General features: G+C 35.6%; 1 protein-coding gene across 2 annotated transcripts in view; it reads right to left on the reverse strand.

Moving 5' to 3' along the window:
* Positions 1 to 2,132: 2,132 nt before the first annotated feature.
* LOC105479101 (mannosidase alpha class 1A member 2) overlaps positions 2,133 to 20,817 on the reverse strand; it is a 168,703-nt gene continuing 150,018 nt past the window's right edge. For both annotated transcript variants that reach the window (XM_011736913.3, XM_071092678.1), the window contains exon 13: positions 2,133 to 8,105. In XM_011736913.3, coding sequence (XP_011735215.1) covers positions 7,973 to 8,105 — 133 coding nt within the window. In that variant the 3' untranslated portion in view covers positions 2,133 to 7,972. The remainder of the gene's footprint in view (positions 8,106 to 20,817) is intronic.

A 20,817-nucleotide genomic window follows, 5' to 3' on the forward strand; every position in this document is an offset into this window, starting at 1 on the left:
CGTCTTATTTCATAGAACCATGAAGGATAACACTGAAAGACTATCTTAAAGATCATCTAATGCCTTCATTTCATCCTCCCTTTTGGATTTCAGTTTCCTTGTGCCTAAAATGAGAAGGTATAATTAGATGTTTTCTTGGCTCTTCACTGCCCTGTTTTAATTGCCCTTATTATTTTTTTTCTATTCCTTTAGAAATGATTACTCCAATCTGCTAACAAAAATACGTAAAAACAACTAAAGCTTTAAGCTAAATTTGGGCTGTCTGGATTTTTCTCATTTAATTATCCTAGAAATCCTGTATTATCCCTCTTTTAGAGGCAAGAAAATTGCGATTTAGTAGGGTTAAGAAATTTGTCTTAGAAAGTAGATTCAACCGGGCGCGGTGGCTCAAGCCTGTAATCCCAGCACTTTGGGAGGCCGAGGCGGGCGGATCACGAGGTCAGGCGATTGAGACCTTCCTGGCTAACACGGTGAAACCCTGTCTCTACTAAAAATACAAAAAATTAGCCGGGCTAGGTGGCAGGCTCCTGTAGTTCCAGCTATTCGGGAGGCTGAGGCAGGAGAATGGCGTAAACCCGGGAGGCGGAGCTTGCAGTGAGCTGAGATCCGGCCACTGCACTCCAGCCCGGGCGACAGAGCGAGACTCCGTCTCAAAAAAAGAAAAAGAAAGTAGATTCAAGGTTACCAGGTGACATGGTTTGCTGTGTCCCCACCTGAATCTCATCTTGAACTGTAGCTCCCATAATCCCCACATGTTCTGGGAGGGATTTGGTGGGAGGTAATTGAATCATGGGGGTGGGCTTTTTCCTGTGCTGTTCTTGTGATAGTAAGTCTCATGAGCTCTGATGGTTTTATAAAGGGCAGTTCCCCTATACAAGCTCTCTTGCCTGCTGCCACGTAAGACATGCCTTTGCTCCTCCTTTGCCTTCTGCCATGTGAGGCCTCCCCACCCATGTGGAACTGTGAGTCCATTAAACTTCTTTTTCTTTATAAATTACCCATTCTCAAGTATGTCTTTATTAGCAATGTGAGAACGGACTAGGAGTTGGGGGAGGAAAGGGAGCACTGGGGAGTTATTGTTTAATGGTTACAGAGTTTCTGTTAGGAATGGTGAAAAATCTGGAAATAGGTAGTGACAATATGTTGCACAACATTGCTAATGTAATTATTAATGACATCAAGTTGTACACTTAAATGGTTAAAACAGTAAATTTTATGTTAGATATATTTTACCACAATAAAAATAGAATGAAATAAACTTGTTAGGTCAACCAAGAAGGGTGCAGGCTCACTCACTATCTGAACCATTCTGAGCACTATTTGCATGATGACAGTTCCTTTGCAATCCAATGAAATAAAGATGGGTATTTCAGTTATCTGGCAAACAAAGAGAAGTCCAGATTTTATCAAATTATAGTCACTTAGAGCTCCTTATTTTTTTATTTTTTTTCTGGTCCTGTTTTAGTTTTAGTTGTTCCGGAAAATGTAAGTCTGCAATTAATTTTGATACATCCACAATGTAATTTCTTAAGTTTAAAAATTTTATCAAGTTGAAATCCACTGTGCCAGGAAGAATTAAGAAATCAAGGATGTAAACTGGCTGTCATTTCAGAAGGTTTTTACCACTACCTTATTTGATGCTCCCTGGGTAAGGGGTTTTAAATATCCTGTGCTTTTACAGTATTGACAGACTAAACCACTATCTATAGTCCAGCTGATACTATTGCTCAAGCCTTTTGGGCCTATATTTGCCCAAGAATCACTTAAGAAAGGTCAGGTCAGATTTTAATGTGACAGAATGAGGTCCAGTGACTGAGGCAGTCTTTAAGCTTAATGATCTCAGAGGCTGGACTGGACTAGCTCTTAGAGATAACATTACAGTAATACTATAAGGTTGTCACATAAGTCTATGGTTTGTTTTCTCAAAATAGTTGGAATAAAATACGACTCTCTAAGCGAGTTCTTCATCCTTCTGTAACATCAAGAATGTAAAGATTAGCTGATCCAGAAGAAAGACTCTCTGAACGAGAGACTGAAGGTCACCAGTTACTGTAAAAGCCAGAGTTGCTCTTCTGTACATAGGGAGAAACTAAACTGTCATCAGTGGGTAAAAATGAAGGCTAAACAAAGAATTTTCACTTAAAGAACATCTTTATTTGAACTTTAATATACAATATTACCTTTAATTTATAAAAACCACATACTAGAGGACATGACTGGAAATCAGTTCAGGAGCAGCCAGTGGGTACCAATTTAGGAGATTATACTTACCCCACTTATTAGTTTAAGAAAAAATTCTATCAATGAATTTGAGACCAGTGATATTGAAGGATGGCATTTCAACTTCCAAATGCAGTAATTAAAATTGAAGATATTTTATTTAATTCAGCAAAAACTTCTAAATTTTCTTTAAAAAATTTTTTTTCCCAATGAAGAACTGAGCTTATCTTTATTATGTTTTCTGGTATACATCTTACAGTAGAATTTTGTAGAAATCAAATAGCCACAAGATATTTGCAATTGTTTAAAATCCCCTGCATATTAGTATGTATGTGTATGGGTGTGTGTGTGTGAGTCCCCACACTTACACTCACACCGAGCTGAAGCAGCCTGATAGCATGTTGGACCTGGAAAGGCAGTTCATTTATAATGTGGAAGACAGACAGTAAGTCTCTGCTCCCTCTATCATTTTGAATACAGGCTTCCCCTCCTCTAAAATTTCCCAAGATAGTGAAATATTTGACAAACTTCTTAAAGAAAAATCTATTATCTGTTAGCATGATTGCTGCACTGCAATGTATCTGTTAGTAATATGGTGTGTAATTTCACAAGCATTTTATGATTTCTGCAATTGTTAGGCTCAAACCAAGTTTGAAATGGATTAGCTGTTAAATAGTGGAAGTTTAAGGATGAGGTATGTTTTAGTTGAAAATGATGCATATAGACATTCTGAAATAATGCTACTGACTTGTAAAGGAATTGAGGAGAGTTACGCAAGAGAAACGGATTCTCCTTTTGGATACACCTTTTCTCTGCACTCCTCAGACTCAGGCTATTCTAGAGGTAACAGGGGCAGTACCGTTCTGCAGTCTAAAAAAGGAATAGTGGCTGCCAAATAGCAAATGAGTCACATAACCCATTTTCTGTTGCTTAGAATTCTTCAAAAGTTTGCTTTCTGCAGCACAAAGATCAAACATTCTATCATATTCTTGTTGTAGAGCTCTAAGAGTACCCAAGTGGATGAATTTCTGCAGCTCCAGCAATCCAGAATCCTGGTCAATGAGGGTCAATGAGCATGAGAACTTGGAGAATATAGTATTTTGACAATACACAGACCTTCATTTTACATAGAGAATCTGAAATTATGGCATTAAATGTCAAGGCAAAGATAATGGCGGATAGCATACCCATCTTCCCTTACCCCCATTCTGCCTCTTTCATTATAGTCAATCGTCCTGAAACCTGAACAGACTCCAGGAAGAGTGTATCTACTTTCAAGATAACAAAATAAATAGCTTTAGGTTATACAGGTACACACAGTCATACATACGCACATCATTTTGATTTAAAAATGAATTACATAAATCAAAACAGAGAGAAAAGACACAGATCAAAGGTTAGAAGGTCTAACACAAAATAAACTTGGGATCGGAGTCACTAACTATGACCCATGGACCAAATCCAGCCCTCCCTCTGCTTTTGTAAATAAAGTTTTCCTGGAACATAGCTACGCCCATTCTTTACATGGTATCTATACCTGTTTTCAACAATTCAACAGCAGAAATGAGTAATAAGAGAGACTTATAGCTCCCATAGCCTAAAATATTATCTGGAAGCTTGCTGACCAGTTATAGATCAAAAAGAGCATGTCCATCATGCTCTGAATGAGCTAAAGTAACAGAAAATCATCTTTATTCGTGTTCTTGAGCCAGAATAAATGGATTAAAATATCTCCGTATCATATATAGTTACTCTAAATTCTGCTTATTAGTGCAGCCAAAACCAGTTTCCAACTGTTAATTAACAAAAAGTATTAAAAATTTATCTGTGTATAATTGTATTTATATACATATATAGATCTTGATCATATATATAATAGAGAGAGAGAGGAAAACATAGGAGCTAGCCAATTTGAGTATAAGGAAACCTAAAGAAAAATAACTCAAAATATTACTACTAGGAACTGTTATTTGGAACTCTGAATATTTTAGTATATTTTTCTTTATATTTAACAGCATGGGACTATTAATAGGGCCCATACCAGAGGAAAGACAATTTACAATTGCAAATTTTACCCATGAATTATGTGACAAAATCTTTTTGAATATAAAATAACCAGCATTTCTATAAAACACTGCTTTTTAATTATGTATGCAATTAAAGTGATATAGCAAAATAAGAATGTTTTTATTTCTAAAGTAAATATTTTAGTCAAAGTTGCATCAGAAATCAAGTATTTCTTTGACATTTTCAAGAGATTTTACTTATTAACTACAATTATAGTTGTTAGTATTATATAATAACACATTGTTTTAAAATATATTATAAACCTTTTCTTTTTCCTCTTTATATGAAATATAAAATTAAGAATTTTGTAACACGATTCATATTGGAAACGTTTAAAATGTTGTGAGCTACTCTCATACAGAAAATGCTGTGGAATCACATAAAACATTCTAATGATTGAAAGTGCCAGGCACAATGCTTGGCACATATTAGATACTTCATAAATGTTCGTTCACGCATTCTCTCATTTACTCATGCACTCATTAAAAAAACTCCAGGCTTAAGGAGAAACTGCATTATAATGAGAAAGGCAAACACAATCTTTTATCAACAAATTTGGAGTTTTGACAAAGACTTTGGCAATGGAGAGCAGAGAAGATGAGAGGATGATGATTAAGATTTCAAACTGCTTGGTTAAAATCTAGCAAGTATAGCCCTGAGTTGCCCTATATGACATCATAGAGGATCAGGGTCAATACTCCATAAAAAGAACGCATTTCCTTTCAATACCCAGGTTTCATTTTACATAAAAACATCTGCTTGAAAGTCAGGAATACGTTGATGTTAGAGAGACATAAAATATGCAACCCACAAGAAAGTAAGAACCACCTGACTGGGGACTTATTTTTCGAGTTGAGACTTCTTTTTGGTTAGGGCCCCATTCTCTTGGTTTTAACAACTTAATACTGGTTGAATAATAATAATAATAATAATAAATCTGGTTTAACATAAAAAGTGTGATTCTAAAATGAAGAGAAATAAATGTAGAAGGAAGAAGAGTGTTCAAAATTCCTGTTTTTTCTATTATGCACCAACTGATCTATCTATTCTGCACATTTGTGCCAAAGGCACAAGGTAAAGTGTCAGCTCTTTGAAGAGGCACCTGGAAAGGACCATTTCTGGGCTTTTTGCAGAAGGTCTTATAAATGCAATGAATATTTAACCTGAGTATTAAGGTCTAAAAAATGCAAAGAGCTGTAAAAGACAGAAGAAAGGAAAGAACATTCTTGGAAGCTAAGCATTATATGGGATAAGAATTGATCCTGAAGGAAATAATTTAAAAATCTATAACAAAAATAAAACATGACACTGGCAAGTCATTTGTAGCTGACTTTAATTGCCTTTGGTATTCAGGAGATTAAAAAAAATGGAAGTAATTTTATAAGCTCTAGTCTTTCCATCACACAGAAGGTAGGGAGTGGTAAAGAAGACCCTTCCATTGTCCCTGTCAAATTCTTTGTTTGTACCAGAACTAGCTCTGCTTGCATACTTCCCTGCCTTCTCTTAAGCTTCAGTCATCTGGGTAATACAAATAGAGCACTTGGGAGTAGGGGTTCTGTCTCCTCATTCCTTGAGAAGTTCCTGCGGAACCAAGAAGGTCCCTTTACGCTGCATTCTTCTCAACAAGGTGAAAGAGAATTCAGAGAGTTCACTGCCATCTGCACTGCCGCTCTGGGTCTTGGCCAACTCAGGTTTTTCACTTTTTCTCAGTGATTCATAAGTGGGCTTGTGCTACTTTTATGAGGAAGGCTAATTTTTTTAGAACCAAATACTTTCCCTTTTCCCTTCTACAGTTACAGTAGTATATATAACTTTCTCATTTAGAAATTTAAATGTTCAAGTAGTAAAAGATATTACAATGTCAAAACATGTGCTATAATTTAACTCTCTTAAGGACTATTGTAACTGGCCCTGCATCTTTATTTTCTATGTATACTGAAAACTTTTGCAGTGGTTATCATTTACGGATCATCAGCAGAACTGTCAAAATTAATGATTTGTGGTGTAAGATGATCAACCTTAGAAAATATTATATTAATTAATCAAGTCTTTTCCCAACTTAAAAGCTAAGTTAAAAAGAAAAGCTATCAAACAAGAAAATAAGCCTTCAGAATTCCAAGGTGGGCTTCTTGTACGAACTTTGTTTCATGAAATCTTCAAATTCAGAGTAAATATTATACTAAACTGTTTCTAACTTTTATTAACGTCAATGGAAGATGTCTATATTAAATGAAAAGAGCAAAAAAGTATCTTGCACTGTCACATAAACTTAAGGACAGAAAATTTGTTAAGCACTAGATATTTATCTTATAGTTCCTGATAAAATTTAAGTTCTTTTTGCCGAAATATAAAGAACTAGTAGTTTATTTAAAAAGAAGTATCAATGCAAAACCTACTGATAAGATAAAAGTCCCTTAGACGTGTTCCAATTTTAGTGTAATACCACCACTCTTTTAACACTGAAAATTGTTCTGAAACTATTCTGATTCTTTGGAATTCTATAATATTCTTGGAGAAAATTAAAATACATAAAATATCTGTGAACAACTCACTCATCTGATGAGATTATAAATAAAAGATCCCCTATCCCTATTCCAGATAGAATATTTAAGAAAGTTTCACTGGGTTTGTTTTGCTTTAATAAGTTATAAAAGTAACTTATTTAGCTTATCAAGGCAAATTTAGAGCTGCCTAATAGTATAGTGAATTTTGCCAAGCCACATAAAAAAAGTTGTAAGTTGAGTGACTCTACTAACTTTATTATGAAGTTAAAGTGAATAAAATTTACTTGGTAGATGTGTTGGTCTGGAAAAATAAAGTACCAACAAAACCAAGGATTGCTCTTAGAATAGGTTTCAAGGCAACAAACTGCGGCATCTTCCCACTTTCTGTCACGCTACTAACTGTAGACTGAACTACATGCAAAAAATCCCAAACCCAGGCTCATAAGTGGTGATTATGATAAACAGCAGTTTCGATGATTCCATATGAAGAAAAAGATTTGAGTATTCTTTGTGAGATCATGGCCCCAGAGAAAATTAAACTTAACCAAGAAATTTCAATGAAATAGATTGGGATTTGAAATGGTTGCCAGTCTGGTCATCCAATGGGGAACTTGAAAATTCAGATAGGGTTAGGTACTCCTATTTCTTTTCTGAGTCTTCTTGTTACTGATACAATTATACTATTCTTTCATTCTTGTTTATTTTAGTTCATTCCATTATTAAAATGGAGAAAAAGTGATAAGCAATATGTAAATATTTGATTTGAATGCTGCTCCACTGTAGGAGGAAACAAATATATAATTGGTTCCAAAGGCCATCTTGAACTCCTGCAAGGTGCTCTATATTCTTGGCTTGCTTTCAGGAAGTCTAGCCTCCAGACTTCAGGACTCTAAAAACAATACAGTAGAAACAGGCAACATTTCTCATGTGACCACCTCATTAACGATCAAAGCACATCCAGGTCTCTGTCCTACATATACCAGAACATGTTTTGGTCAGGTATAAAATGGAATAATTTCAAAGTTGACGTATCTACAAGTTGAAAAGTCTTAGGGGGAATAGTTTCACCCTGTCATGTTGACATAGAGGTCCAGGTTTTCAAAAGCCGCCTCTCCAAACTAATTTCTGTAGTGGTCCATGTAAACAAAACACAGGTGAGAATGGTCCTTCTGGAACTGCTTTCATCGGACAGCAGGATTACCTGAAAGTGTGGTGTTGGCTAAATGTAACACAGGCAGAGGGTGAGCCTCTGTATTAAACACCCAGTGGTCTAAAGGTAAAAGGTCATCACCGGAGAACAGCAGATACAAATATCTGAAAATAAAAAGGGGAGAAATGAGCTTCAGTTAGAATTCAACAAGAACATGAAGTGAGCTCACTTATAATGGCAGAGAAAACCAGCAACCTATTTTGAGCAGCGTTGATGAAAAACATCACAGAAATAAACCTCAGTCACTCAAATGATCTAAACACAAAGAGGTTTCAGAACAGTGTATAAGAAATCCAGTAAGATGAACAACTAGACCTGCTGAAATAAAACAGTTTAAAAAAAATTCTGGCCAGGCATGGTGAAGAGGGCAAACACCTTTGTCTTGTTCCTAATCTTAAGAGTAACACATTCAATTTTTCAATATGATGTTAGCTGTAGGTTTTTCATATATGCCCTTATCAGGTTAAGAAGTTTCCTTCTATTCCTAGTTTGCTGAGAGTTTTTATCAGAAATGGGTGTTGGATTTTGCCAAATACTTTTTCTGTGTCTACTGAGGTGGTCTTTTTTAGTTCATTGATTGATTTTCAAACGTTAAATCAACCCTCCACACCTGGGATATACCCATTTAGTCATAACGTATTATCTATTTAATTTGTTGTTTGATTTGTCAAAATCTTTTTTAGTTCTATCTATGTTCAGGAGGAATATTTGTTCTGATGAGGACTCTGCTGTCATTCATTTTTCTTCTGTAAGTTATTGGGGTACAGGTGGCATTTGGTTACATGAGTAAGTTCTTTACTGGTGATTTGAGAGATTTTGGTGCACTCATAACCTCAGCAGTACATACTGCCTCATATTTGTAGTCTTTTATCCCTCGCCACCCTCCCACTCTTCCCCCAAAGTCCCCAAAGTCCACTGCATCATTCTCATGCCTTTGTGTCCTCATAGCTTAGCTCCCACATATCAGTGAGAACATACGATGTTTGGTTTTTTCCATTCCTGATTTACTTCCCCTAAAATAATAGTTTCCAATCTCATCCAGGTCACTGCAAATGCTGTTAATTGGTTCCTTTTTATAGCTGAGTAGTATTCCATCATATAAATATACCACAGTTTCTTTATCCACTCATTGATTAATGGGCATTTGGGTTGGTTCCATGATTTTGCAATTGTGAACTGTGCTGCTATAAACATGCGTGTACAAGTATCTTTTATGTATAAAGACTTCTTTTCCTCTGGGTAGATACCCACTATGGGATTGCTGGATCAAATGGTAGTTCTACTTTTAGAAGTTAATTAGTTCTTTAAGGAATCTCCACACTGTTTTCCATAGTGGTTGTGCTAGTTTACATTCCCACCAGTAGTGCAGAAGTGTTCCCTGATCACTGCATCCATGCCCACATACAGTATTTTTTGATTTTTTTTTATTATGGCCATTCTTGCAGGTGTAAGGTGGTATCACAATGTGGTTTTGATTTGTATTTCCCTGATCATTAGTGATGTTGAGCATTTTTTCATGTTTGTGGGCCACTTGGACATCTTCTTCTGAGAACTGTATATTCATGTCCTTAGCCCACTTTCTGATGAAATTGTTTCTTACTGATTTGAGTTTGGTGCAGATTCTGGATATTAGTCCTCTGTCAGATGTATAGATTGTTAAGATTTTGTCCCGCTCTGTGGGTTGTCTGTTTACTCTGCTGACTGTTCCTTTTGCCGTGCAAAAGCTCTTTAGTTTAATTAAGTCCCAGCTATTTATATTTGTTTTTGTTGCATTCGCTTTTGGGTTCTTGGTCATGAAATCTTTGCCTAAGTCAATGTCTAGAAGGGTTTTTCCAATGTTATCTTCTAGAATTTTTATCGTTTCAGGTGTGAAAGTCCTTAATCCATCTTGAGTTGATTTTTGTATAAAGTGAGAGATGAGGATCCAGTTTCGTTCTTCTACATGTGGCTAGCCAATTATTACAGCACCATTTGTTGAAAAGATGTCTTTTCCCCACTTTATATTTTTGTTTGCTTTATCAAAGATCAGTTGGCTGTAACTATTTGGCTTTATTTCTGGTCTGTTCTGTTCCATTGGTCTATGTGCCTATTTTTATACCAGTACCATGCTGTTTTGGTGACTATGGCCTGAGGTATAGTCTGAAAGCAGGTAGTGTGATGCCTCCAGATTTGTTATTTTTGCTTAGTCTTGCTTTGGCTATATGGGCTCTTTTTTGGTTCCATATGAATTTTAGGATGTTTTTTCTAGTTCTGTGAAGAATGATGGTGGTATTTTGATGGGAATTGCATTGAATTTGTAGATTGCTTTTGGCAGTATGGTCATTTTCACAATATTCATTATACCCATCCATAAGCATGGGATATGTTTCCATCTGTTTGGGTTGTCTGTGACTTCTCTCAGCATGTTTTGTAGTTTTCCTTGTAAAAGTCTTTTGCCTCCTTGGTTAGGTATATTCCTAAGTGTTTTATTTTATTTCATTTTTTGCAGCTATTGTAAAGGGGGCTGAGTTCTTGATTTGATTCTCCACTTGGTCACTGTTGTTGTATAGAAGAGCTACTGATTTGTGTACATTAATTTTGTATCTGGAAACTTTGCTGAATTATCAGTTCTAGGAGCTTTTTCTGGAGGAGTCTTTAGGGTTTTCAAGGTAAATGATCATATCATCAGCAAACAGTGACAGTTTGACTTCCTCTTTATCAATTTATATGCCCTTTCTTTCTCTTGTCTGATTGCTCTGGCTAAGAGTTCCAGAACTATGTTGAAGAGGAGTGGTGAGAGTGGGCATCCTTGTCTTGTTCCAGTTCTCAGAGGCAATGCTTTTCAACTTTTCCTCATTCAGTATTATGTTTGCTGTGGGTTTGTCACAGATGGCTTTTATTACATTGAGGTATGTCCCTTGTATGCCGATTTTGCTGAGAGTTTTAATCATAAAGGGATGCTGGATTTTGCCAAATGCTGAATCTACTGAGATGATCATGTGATTTTTAGTTCTGTTTACGTAGGGTATCACATTTATTGACTTGCATATGTTAAACCATCCCTGCATCCCTTGTATGAAACCCACTTGATCATGAGGGATTATCTTTCTGATATGTTGTTGGATTCCGTTAGCTAGTATTTTGTAAAGGATTTTAGCATCTAGGTTCATCAAGAATATCAGTCTGTAGTTTTCTTTTTTGGATATGTCCTTTCCTGGTTTTGCTATTAGGGTGATGCTGGCTTCGTAGAATGAATTAGGGAGGGTTACTTCTACAATAGTGTCAAAGGATTGGTACCAATTCTTCTTTGAATGTCTGATATAATTCTGCTGTGAATCCATCTGTTCCTGGACTTTTTTTTTGTTGGTAATTTTAAAATTACCATTGCAATCTCTCTGCTTCACTATTGGTCTGTTCAGGGTATCTAATTCTTCCTGATTTAAGCTAGGAGGGTTGTATTTTTCCATGAATTTATCCACCTCTTCTAGGTTTTCTAGTTTATGTGTAAAGGTGTTCATAGCAGCCTTGAATGATGTTTTGTATTTCAGTGGTGTCAGTTGTAATATCTCCTGTTTTGTTTCTTAATGAGATTAACTGAATTTTCTTTCTTTTCTTGGTTAATCTTGCTAACAGTCTATCAATTTTATCTTCTCAAAGAACCAGCTTTTTGTTTCATTCATCTTTTGCATTTTTTTTTTTTTTTGGTTTCAATTTCATTTAGTTCTGCTCTGATCTTGGTTATTTCCTTTCTTCTGCTAGGTTTGAGTTTGGTTTGTTCTTGTTTCTCCAGTTCTTTGAGGTGTGATCTTAGAATGTCAGTTAGCGCTCTTTCGGTCTTTCTGATGTAGGCATTTAGGGCTGTGAACTTTCCTCTTAGCACTGCCTTTGCTGTATCCCAGAGATTTTGATAGGCTGTGTCATTACTGTCATTCAATTTGAAGAATTTTTTAATTTCCATCTTGATTTCATTTTTGACTCAATGCTCATTCAGGAGCAGGTTATTTAATTTCTATGTATTTGCATGGTTTTGAAGGTTCCTTTTGGAGTTGCTTTCCAGTTTAACTCCACTGTGGTCTGAGAGAAGGCTTGATATAATTTCAGATTTCTTAAACTTATTAAGGCTCGTTTTATGGCTTATCATATGGTCCATCTTGGAGAAAGTTCCATGTGCTGTTGAATAGAATGTGTATTCTGCAGTTGTTGGATGGAATGTTCTGTATATATCTGTTAAGTCTATTTATTCCAGGGTATAGCTTAAATCCATTGTTTCTTTGTTGACTTTCTGTCTTGTTGACCTGTCTAGTGCTGTCAGTGGAGTACTGAAGTCCCCTGTTATTGTTGTGTTGCTGTCTATCTGATTTCTTAGGTCTATCAGTAATTGTTTTATAAGTTTGGGAGCTCCAGTGTTAGGTGCATATGTGTTTAGGACTGTGATATTTTCCTGTTGGACAAGACCTTTTATCATTATATAATGTCCCTGTGTTTCTTTTGACTGCTGTTGTTTTAAAGTTTAAAGTAACCGTCATTCTTTTTAAAAATTTTTTCTTTACTTTTTTTTTTAATCAATTTTACTTTCTTCTGCTAATATTTTTACAGAATGGTTTCACCTCATAAAAGATGTGGGCCATCCATAACATTTCATCATAAAAGAAAATATATACCATTCAAAATATACTACATCCCTTTCTGCTACCACGTTTTTATTAGTGAATATGTACTTATAAAAGGGATTTGAACAGTGATTTTCCAAGAATAATGTGAAAAGTAAAAATAGTTTTATCTTTTCTCCAGTATTCATTGCCAAAGTATATGTGCTGCTAAATAACAAGTTTTCTTTTATTCTTAGATAGTTCATATTGGCACTTTTTGGGTTTTTTTAAATTATGCATTTTCACTGGGTAATCAGATGGGCTTCTTCATAATAGGTTTTTGTCATGTTTTATAGTAAACTCTTGCTTTTTCAGAATTTGAAGTCAATCTTCAGCAGCAAATATTTTTATTTTTATGAAATTCATGAGCTGTCATGATATAAAGATCCTCTGCAAAATTACTTTAAGTCTTTCAATTTCCTACATTGACGGTTTAAAATTTTGTGGCTTATTCTTGTTGCCATTTTTATATTTGCTCCTTTTTACCTAATTTGTCTTTCTCCTCTGGTTGCTTTAAATATTTTTTTTTCTTTACCCCTGGTTTTGATCAATTTGATTATGATGTGTCTTGGTGGAGTTTTCTTCATTCATGTTTCTTGTGCTTGGAGTTTATTTAGCTTCTTGGATCTGTGGGTGTATAGTTTACATCAAGTTTGGAAAGATTTTTGCCATTATTTCTTTTAAAAAAGGGTTTTTTTGGGGTCCACCTTCTTGTGTCTTCTTTGGAGATTCTAATTTCATGTATTTTACACCACTGTAAGTTGTCTCATAGTTCACTGATATCTATTTTTATAAGATTCTTATTTTTTGCTCTTGTTTTATTTTGGATAGTTTCATTGCTAAGTCTTCAAGTTCACTGATTTTTACTTCTGCAATGTCTAACATGCTAATAATCTCATCTGGTATATTTTTCAACTCAAACATTACAGTTTTCGTTTAGAGAAGTTTGATTTGGGTTTTTGTATCTTCTAGGTCTTTACTTAACTTTTTGAATAGAGGGAACACAGTTATCATAAATATTTTAATTGTCATTGTCTACTAATTCTAACATCTTTATCAGTTCTAAGTTGGTTTTATTTTCATAATTATTGATCACATTGTACTGCCTCTTGGTAAACTTTGACTAGATGCTAGACATTATGGATTTTGCATTGTTACATGGTAGTTATTTTTATATTCCTTTATATAAATCTTCAGTTTTGTTCAGGGATGTAGTTATATCACTTAGAAACAGTTTGATCCTTTCAGGTCTTGCTTTCATTATTTGCTACACAGGTCCAAAGCAGCTGGTTATTCCCCACTATTCAGGCAGAACCTTCCTGAGTACTCGCTCTACCCAGTGCCACTTGAATTATGAATTTTTCCAGTCTGGTTGCTAGTAACAGGCACTGTTCCTGCAACCCTACATGGCCCTACGTGAGTGCCAGAAACTGCTGCCTTTAATCTTCTAGGATGATTATTTCCCTCGCCTCAGGTAGGTTCTTCACATGCATGTGATGATCAGCACTCTGCTGAATGCTCCAGTGGGTTCCCCTGGTTAATTCTCTCTGCAGCTCTCTCCTCTCTGGCACTGTCCTGTGAATTCTAGCTATCTTAGTTTCCCCACACTCACAGCTTCATCTCCTTAGGGAGTGCGCTGGGCTTTGTCTCAAGTCCCCTCCCTGTACCATGTCCTGGAAACTCTATCAAGACCATCAGCTGGGGCAATCACAGGGCTCACTTCATTTGTTTCCTATCTCTCAGAGATTACTGTCCTTCCTTGCCTCCCATCTGGTGTTTCAAAACCATTGTTTCATATATATTTTGCCATTTATTTCAGGCAGAAGGTTAAATCTGGTTCCATCTTTAGAGAAAGCAGAAGTTCCACTCATCCATTTTGAAAGACTGTGTCAAACAATTTGCTGAATGACATGTAATTATGTTCATGGAATCCCCTGCCCTCATGTCTATTATTAATCCAACCCAAAAAGAACATTAGATGGTCCAGCAAGAACTTGCTTTTAGAAATCCTTTCTGATTCTTCATGATGACTAGTTCCTTTCTGTCTTCATACCATGACTTCCTAGAATTTTGTGAAAATGGACATTAAATACATCTATATTTTCTTCAGTACAACTGCATTTGTAGCAGTAATTTAACAAGTTACTTTTCTTTCTTTGGGGTTCTAGTTTCATCTTAGCCATAATTGTTTACCTGGAATATAATTTGTTATTTTAAATTACTGCAAGAATCCAAATAAATTATATACCAAGGTACTATTCAAATGCGATTTTGCAATCAATATTAACATTTTAGGAATAATGGAGGGAAACAGTGGGATAGGAGAAAGATAATTTTAAAGAAGGGAAAAGTTGGACTGAAGGGGTTAGAGGAGAGGAGGTTGGAGTTAAAGTATGAGTGCTTTGCATTTTATCTTATAATTCCCTTTTTAGCATGCCATTGCTTTCCTTATTTTTTTTATTGTGGTAATAAACACATGACATAAAGTTTACAATCTTAACCATTTTTCAGCATATAGTTCAGTAGTGTTAAGTATATTCACGCTGTTCTTTGCAAAACTAAAACTAATTTCCATCCCCCTCCCGAAGTCCCTGGTAACCACCATTCTACTGTGCTTCCATAAATGTGACTACTTTAGGGACCTCATAGAAGTGGAATCACCCCATATTTGTCTGACTTATTTCACTTAGCATAATGTCCTCAAGGGTCATCCATGCTGCTTCCCTGATTTTGATTCTAGAACTCTATTTCCTACTACTTCTCCTAGTGAATGTACTTTAGTCGGTCTAGTTTCTTTAGCGTTTTTTAAAAGTGTTTTTTCAGGCTGAATCCTTCTTTTCACAAAGCTACTTTCTGTTTTACCTCACCTATTAACATCTTACTAATTCAGCATCATTTTAGTCTTTCTTCATGACTACTCTAGCCTGCACCAAAATTTCCTTCTCTGAATTTCTAAAACATTTATTTTCTATTTAGCACCAAATACAGTTGTCCCTCAGTATCTATGGGGGATTGGTTCCAGAACCTCTCGCAGATACAAAAATCCTTAAATGCTCAAATCCTTGATATCAAATGGTATCATATATTCATATAACCAATGCATATGCTGCCATACACTTTAAATCTATGTAAATAGTTGCTATATTATATTGCCTAGGGAATAATGCTCAATACAGATGCAAGTTTTAAAAACCTGTATCTTCAATCCACGGTTGCTTGAATCCATGAACCCATGGATATGGAGGGCCAACTGCATATACTTCGTACTTTTATTAAATTTGTCCATGCCTAAAGGTAAGAGATTTCTAAACTAGACTCCAAGCTCTTTACGGGTGGAGTATATGTTTAATATACTTTAATTCTCAAATAACACAACTCTGAGAAAGTAGGTATTTAATAAGTACATATTGATTTGACTTAGCTTTTCTCCAGGAGTAAGTGAGCAGAAAACAGTAGAATAGGGGACTTGGTGTTACTCTTTTCATCCAGCTGGAAAAATAGTTCTCTCATGGTAGGAGGCTAACTTCAAGATCCAGTTACAGACAAGATAAAAGATAAACGAAAGGAAACAGTGGCTTTGTTTTTCAGTCTTCTCTAACTTTTTTCCCCCCTCATCTGAGAATCCTCACCCTCAATGATCCCACTGATTCTCTCCCTCTCCAAAATATATTTCTTAGCACTTTTGCTTAGAAATTAAAAAATTGCACTACTACTGATGTTTTATGGACAAAGCCACTATCAGAATTGTCTTTGAACTTACTTCAAAACCTTGCTCAGGGAATTTGCTTTAATCGTCTGATAGCTAGCTAACTATGCATTCATTTGCTTATACTGAGAATAACTTCATAAGCAAATGAAGATAACAGTAGCAGTAAAAAAGAGAATTAAAACTATGAGGGGATACGACAATAACATTAGTACCAATACCTATTCTGGATAATTTACTAGTTTTCCCCTCCCTTTGGCCCCCAATATTTTATAAAACTTTCTTACTTTTCTTTGAGATGGAGTCCTGCTCTGTTGCCCAGGCTGGAATGCAGTGGCACGATCTCGGCTCACTGCAACCTGTGCCTTCCAGGTTCAAACGATTCTCCTGTCTCAGCCTCCTAAGTAGCTGAGATTACAGCTGTGTGCCACCATGCCCGGCTAATTTTTGTATTTTTAGTAGAGACGGGTTTTCACCATGTTGGCCAGGCTGGTGTCAAACTCCTGAACTCAGGTGACCTACCCGCCTCAGCCTCCCAAACTGCTGGGATTACAGGCATGAGCCACCATGCCCAGCCTGTAAAACTTTCAAACATAGAAATGTTGAAAGAATTTTACAGTGAAGTGCACATATACTTACCTCCTAGAGGTAAATTGGTATCACAAATTGGTATCAAGTTGGTATCACAAATCTATTACTCTATTCATTTACTACTAGCTTTCTTTACAATACGACAATACATTCCTTTAGAAAAAGTAGCTAAGTTAGCAAACCAAACTAAGAATCAAGAATAACTTGCTTACTAAAATTGTCTGCAAAGGAAGAACTAGAAGACAATGGCATTTTTTAAAAACCAGGACAAACTTAGGGCAATAAACTGCAGGCAACAATATTTACCTGAGTTTTGAGAGAAAAATTGTTGCCACAAATTTTAGCTCCTACGTTTCTGATTTTCGAAGCACTAGATTAAAAACATTTAGAATTTTAATAAATAGCAAATTATTTTATAATATTTATTTAATAACAGCAAATTAGATGAAATTACTTTTAACGGATGAATTTGAAAATTACTGGAAAGAAAAATTAAGAGCAAGATTAAGTGTAGTCAAATGGTAAACAATTCTTTTTTTCTGATTCCTTTCAAAAACATATGATTAATGGACCATCAAAAAGTGAATGGACAAACAAAATGTGGTATATCCAAACAAGAGCATAATACTCATTAATACAAAGGAATGAACTATTGATAAATGCAAAATGGATTAACCTAAAAAGCAGTATGCAATAAAAGCCAGACATAAATGTTATTGTGGTAAAAGCCACGTAACAAAATATTTACCAACCATTTTAAAGTGTACAGTTCAGTAGTGTTGAGTATATTCACATTGTTCACTTTGTAAAACTCAAACTCTATACCCCTTAAACAATGATTATCGTTTACCTCTTCCCTAATACTGCATGAATCAAATTATATTAAATTCTACAAGCAGCAACCTATAGTGACAGAAAGTAGGTAAGAATTTGGGGGTGGGTAGAACTGACTGCCAAATTAGAATGGAAATGTTCTATGTATCAACTAAGGCTGACGTTTACCCAGGCTTAAACATTTGCCAAAATGCAATAAACTGTACACTTAAGATATTTCAATAAAGCTGATTTTAAAAGTTTTTTAAAAAAGACTAATGAACAAGGATGGAAAAGGATAGCCTTATTGTGTGTTACTGCTACATAAGTAAAATTTGGGTTGTAGCTCCCTCTACTGTAGCAAAAGAAATTGGCAAAGAAATTGGCAAGCATATTTCAATGATTAAACTTTTGAAACTGGAAAAATGCTTATATTAAATAGTACAAGTGAAATTCACTCTGTGTGTTCTTACGCGTGCACGCACATGCGTGTGTGTGTGTGTCCCAGTGCCTAATGTTTAGATTGCACTGTGACAGGACATAGGAGGCACTTAAAAATGTGAAGACCACGGTTCTCGTCTTCCAGTATATCTATTTGAAGAGACTGAACTACAAAAATATAGCAGTTAAGCAAAGACTTGCCCACCTGACTTTATGCTAGGTTCTCTGCCAGTATAGTTAATTTCTTAATCCCTAATTGCCTCCATAAATGTTTTACTGGGTCACAGATATCAGTGGTTCTCAAAGTGTCATTCCCCCAGACCAGCAGGATCAGCATCACCTGGGAACTTGTTAAAAATGCAAATTCTTAGGCCTCACTCTAGACCTATTAAGCAGAAACTCTGTCCAGAGCCCAGCATACCCCGTTTTAAGAGGCTTCCAGGTGATTCTGATACACGACGATTCTCAGGTTTGAGAACCACTTTTCTAGGTTACCAACTTTGTGTAACTTCTAACAACAGTTAGTTTGTACTGTTTCTGCTTTTCTCCTTTATGTGGGCACCTGAACCTTTGACTCTCTACTGAAAACAAATCCATAGCCCTGACATCCTCAGCTTTCACATTTTTCCTTGGGTCCCTTCTTCTTGCTTTATCAATTCTTTTACTCATTATCAGCTACCTCCTAACACTAAGTGAATTCTGAGATCAAGCTCTAAGCCCCAACCAGAAAATAAAGTAGGTCTATTATTCTCTTCTCTTTCTCCCTCCTACTCTTATTATATACAAGATCTTATAACATTGCTGGGGTTTTTTAGCTGTCTCCTTTGAAATCAAATGATTCAATCCTTTATTCAGCAAACATTTAATGCTGAAATACATATTATATGTGTGGCCCTACTGTAGATACTGGGGATAAAACAATAACCCAAATATATAAAAATACTGTAAACTCTTCACGTACTTTGTATTCTAATTGGGGAATGCTTATGAAAATTATGTGCTGTGTTGGAAGACAGGTGCTATGATGAAAAGTAAAGCAGGGAAAAATAAAAGGGAGTAAGGGAACAATTTGAAATTGTATACAGGATGATCAAGTAATGCCTTAAACAGAACTGATAAAATGATATAATTAAAAACTAAAGAGTGATCAGAGTAAAGATGCAAATAGCCAACTTCTTTTCTTGCCTAACAGACTAAAAATTCATCAACAAAATCAATACCTATTTACTCAGTGCCTCATGTGCTAGGTGCTAGGGAGATCATAATAGTTAAAAGGAGAAGTCCTAACAGCTATGAAGCTTACATTCTACTGGAAGAAGATAGATTTAAAAAAAGAAAAAATCAAAGCTGAGCGTGATGACTCACACCTGTAATCCCAGCACTTTGGAGGCTAAGGCAATAGGACTGCTTGAGCTGAGCACTTCAAGACCAACCTGGGCAACATAGCAAGACCCGCATTTCTACCAGACAAGAACAACACATACCTATGTCAGATGGGGATATGGTTTGGTTCCGTGTCCCACCCAAATCTCATCTCGAATTGTAATCCCCATAATCCCCATATGTAGAGGGAGGGACATGGTGGGAGGTGACTAGATCATGGGGGTGGTTTCCCCCATATTGTTCTTGTGATAATGAGTGAGTTCTCATGAGATCTGATGGTTTTATAAGTGTTTGACAGTTCCTCCTTCACATGCTCTCTCTTTCCTGCCACCACGTAAGATATGTCTGCCTCCCCTTCTGCCACGATTTGTTTCCGGAGGCTTCCCCACTTATGCAGAACTGTGAGTCAATTAAACCTCTTTTCTTTATAAATTACCCAGTCTTGGGCAGTTCTTTATAGCAGTGTGAGAATGGACCAATACAGATGATGACAGTGTTACAAAGAAAAATAAAGGAGGACGAGGACAGAGAATAATGAAGTGTTCGGATAATACACATAGAGCATATTTTTACAGGCAGGCACTCAAAACAGCATAATTACAAGTTAGGGAGAGACTGAATGAAATTTTTAGGATATAAGTTCTTTTATGTCAGGATTATTCTATTATATTCACTGATATAGCCCTAGCATACAAAACAGCTGGCACACATCAGGTATTTAACAACAAACATTTGTTGGATAGATCATCTCATATATTACATGTATTGTCTATATATTTTAATCACTATTTACTTAGTAGAAAAAGAGCTCACATCTTGATAAAGAACAAAGAGGTGGAATTAAGGATTCCAAAAAGCAATAGTTTAAAAGGATGAGCAAACACTGAAACTTTCATTCCATTTACTTCCTGAGAATCTGATTGTTTGACTTTTCATCTATTTTCTTAACCTACAGAAAACAAGTTTTAAGTGATTTACCCTGTTGTCTAAGATTTACTTAAAACAAAAGGTTTGTTCATTCAAATCTTACTACAAACTATCAGGTACTGCCTAAATGTTTCCATACTTCTCAGAATACCCATCTAATTTTAACCATTTCTAATTACTTAATTTTCTAAAACTCTCTGAGTTTTCTGAAGAGTTAGCTCTCTCAGCATATTTTGTTTAATTATGTTATATCAAATGCACATGCCATTGCCCTAGCCATCCATTTTACTTCTAGGAATCTAACTAACATTTATCTTCACACAGGGA

This window comes from Macaca nemestrina, chromosome 1 (assembly GCF_043159975.1).
Source record: "Macaca nemestrina isolate mMacNem1 chromosome 1, mMacNem.hap1, whole genome shotgun sequence".
Classification (NCBI taxonomy): Eukaryota; Metazoa; Chordata; class Mammalia; order Primates; family Cercopithecidae; genus Macaca; species Macaca nemestrina.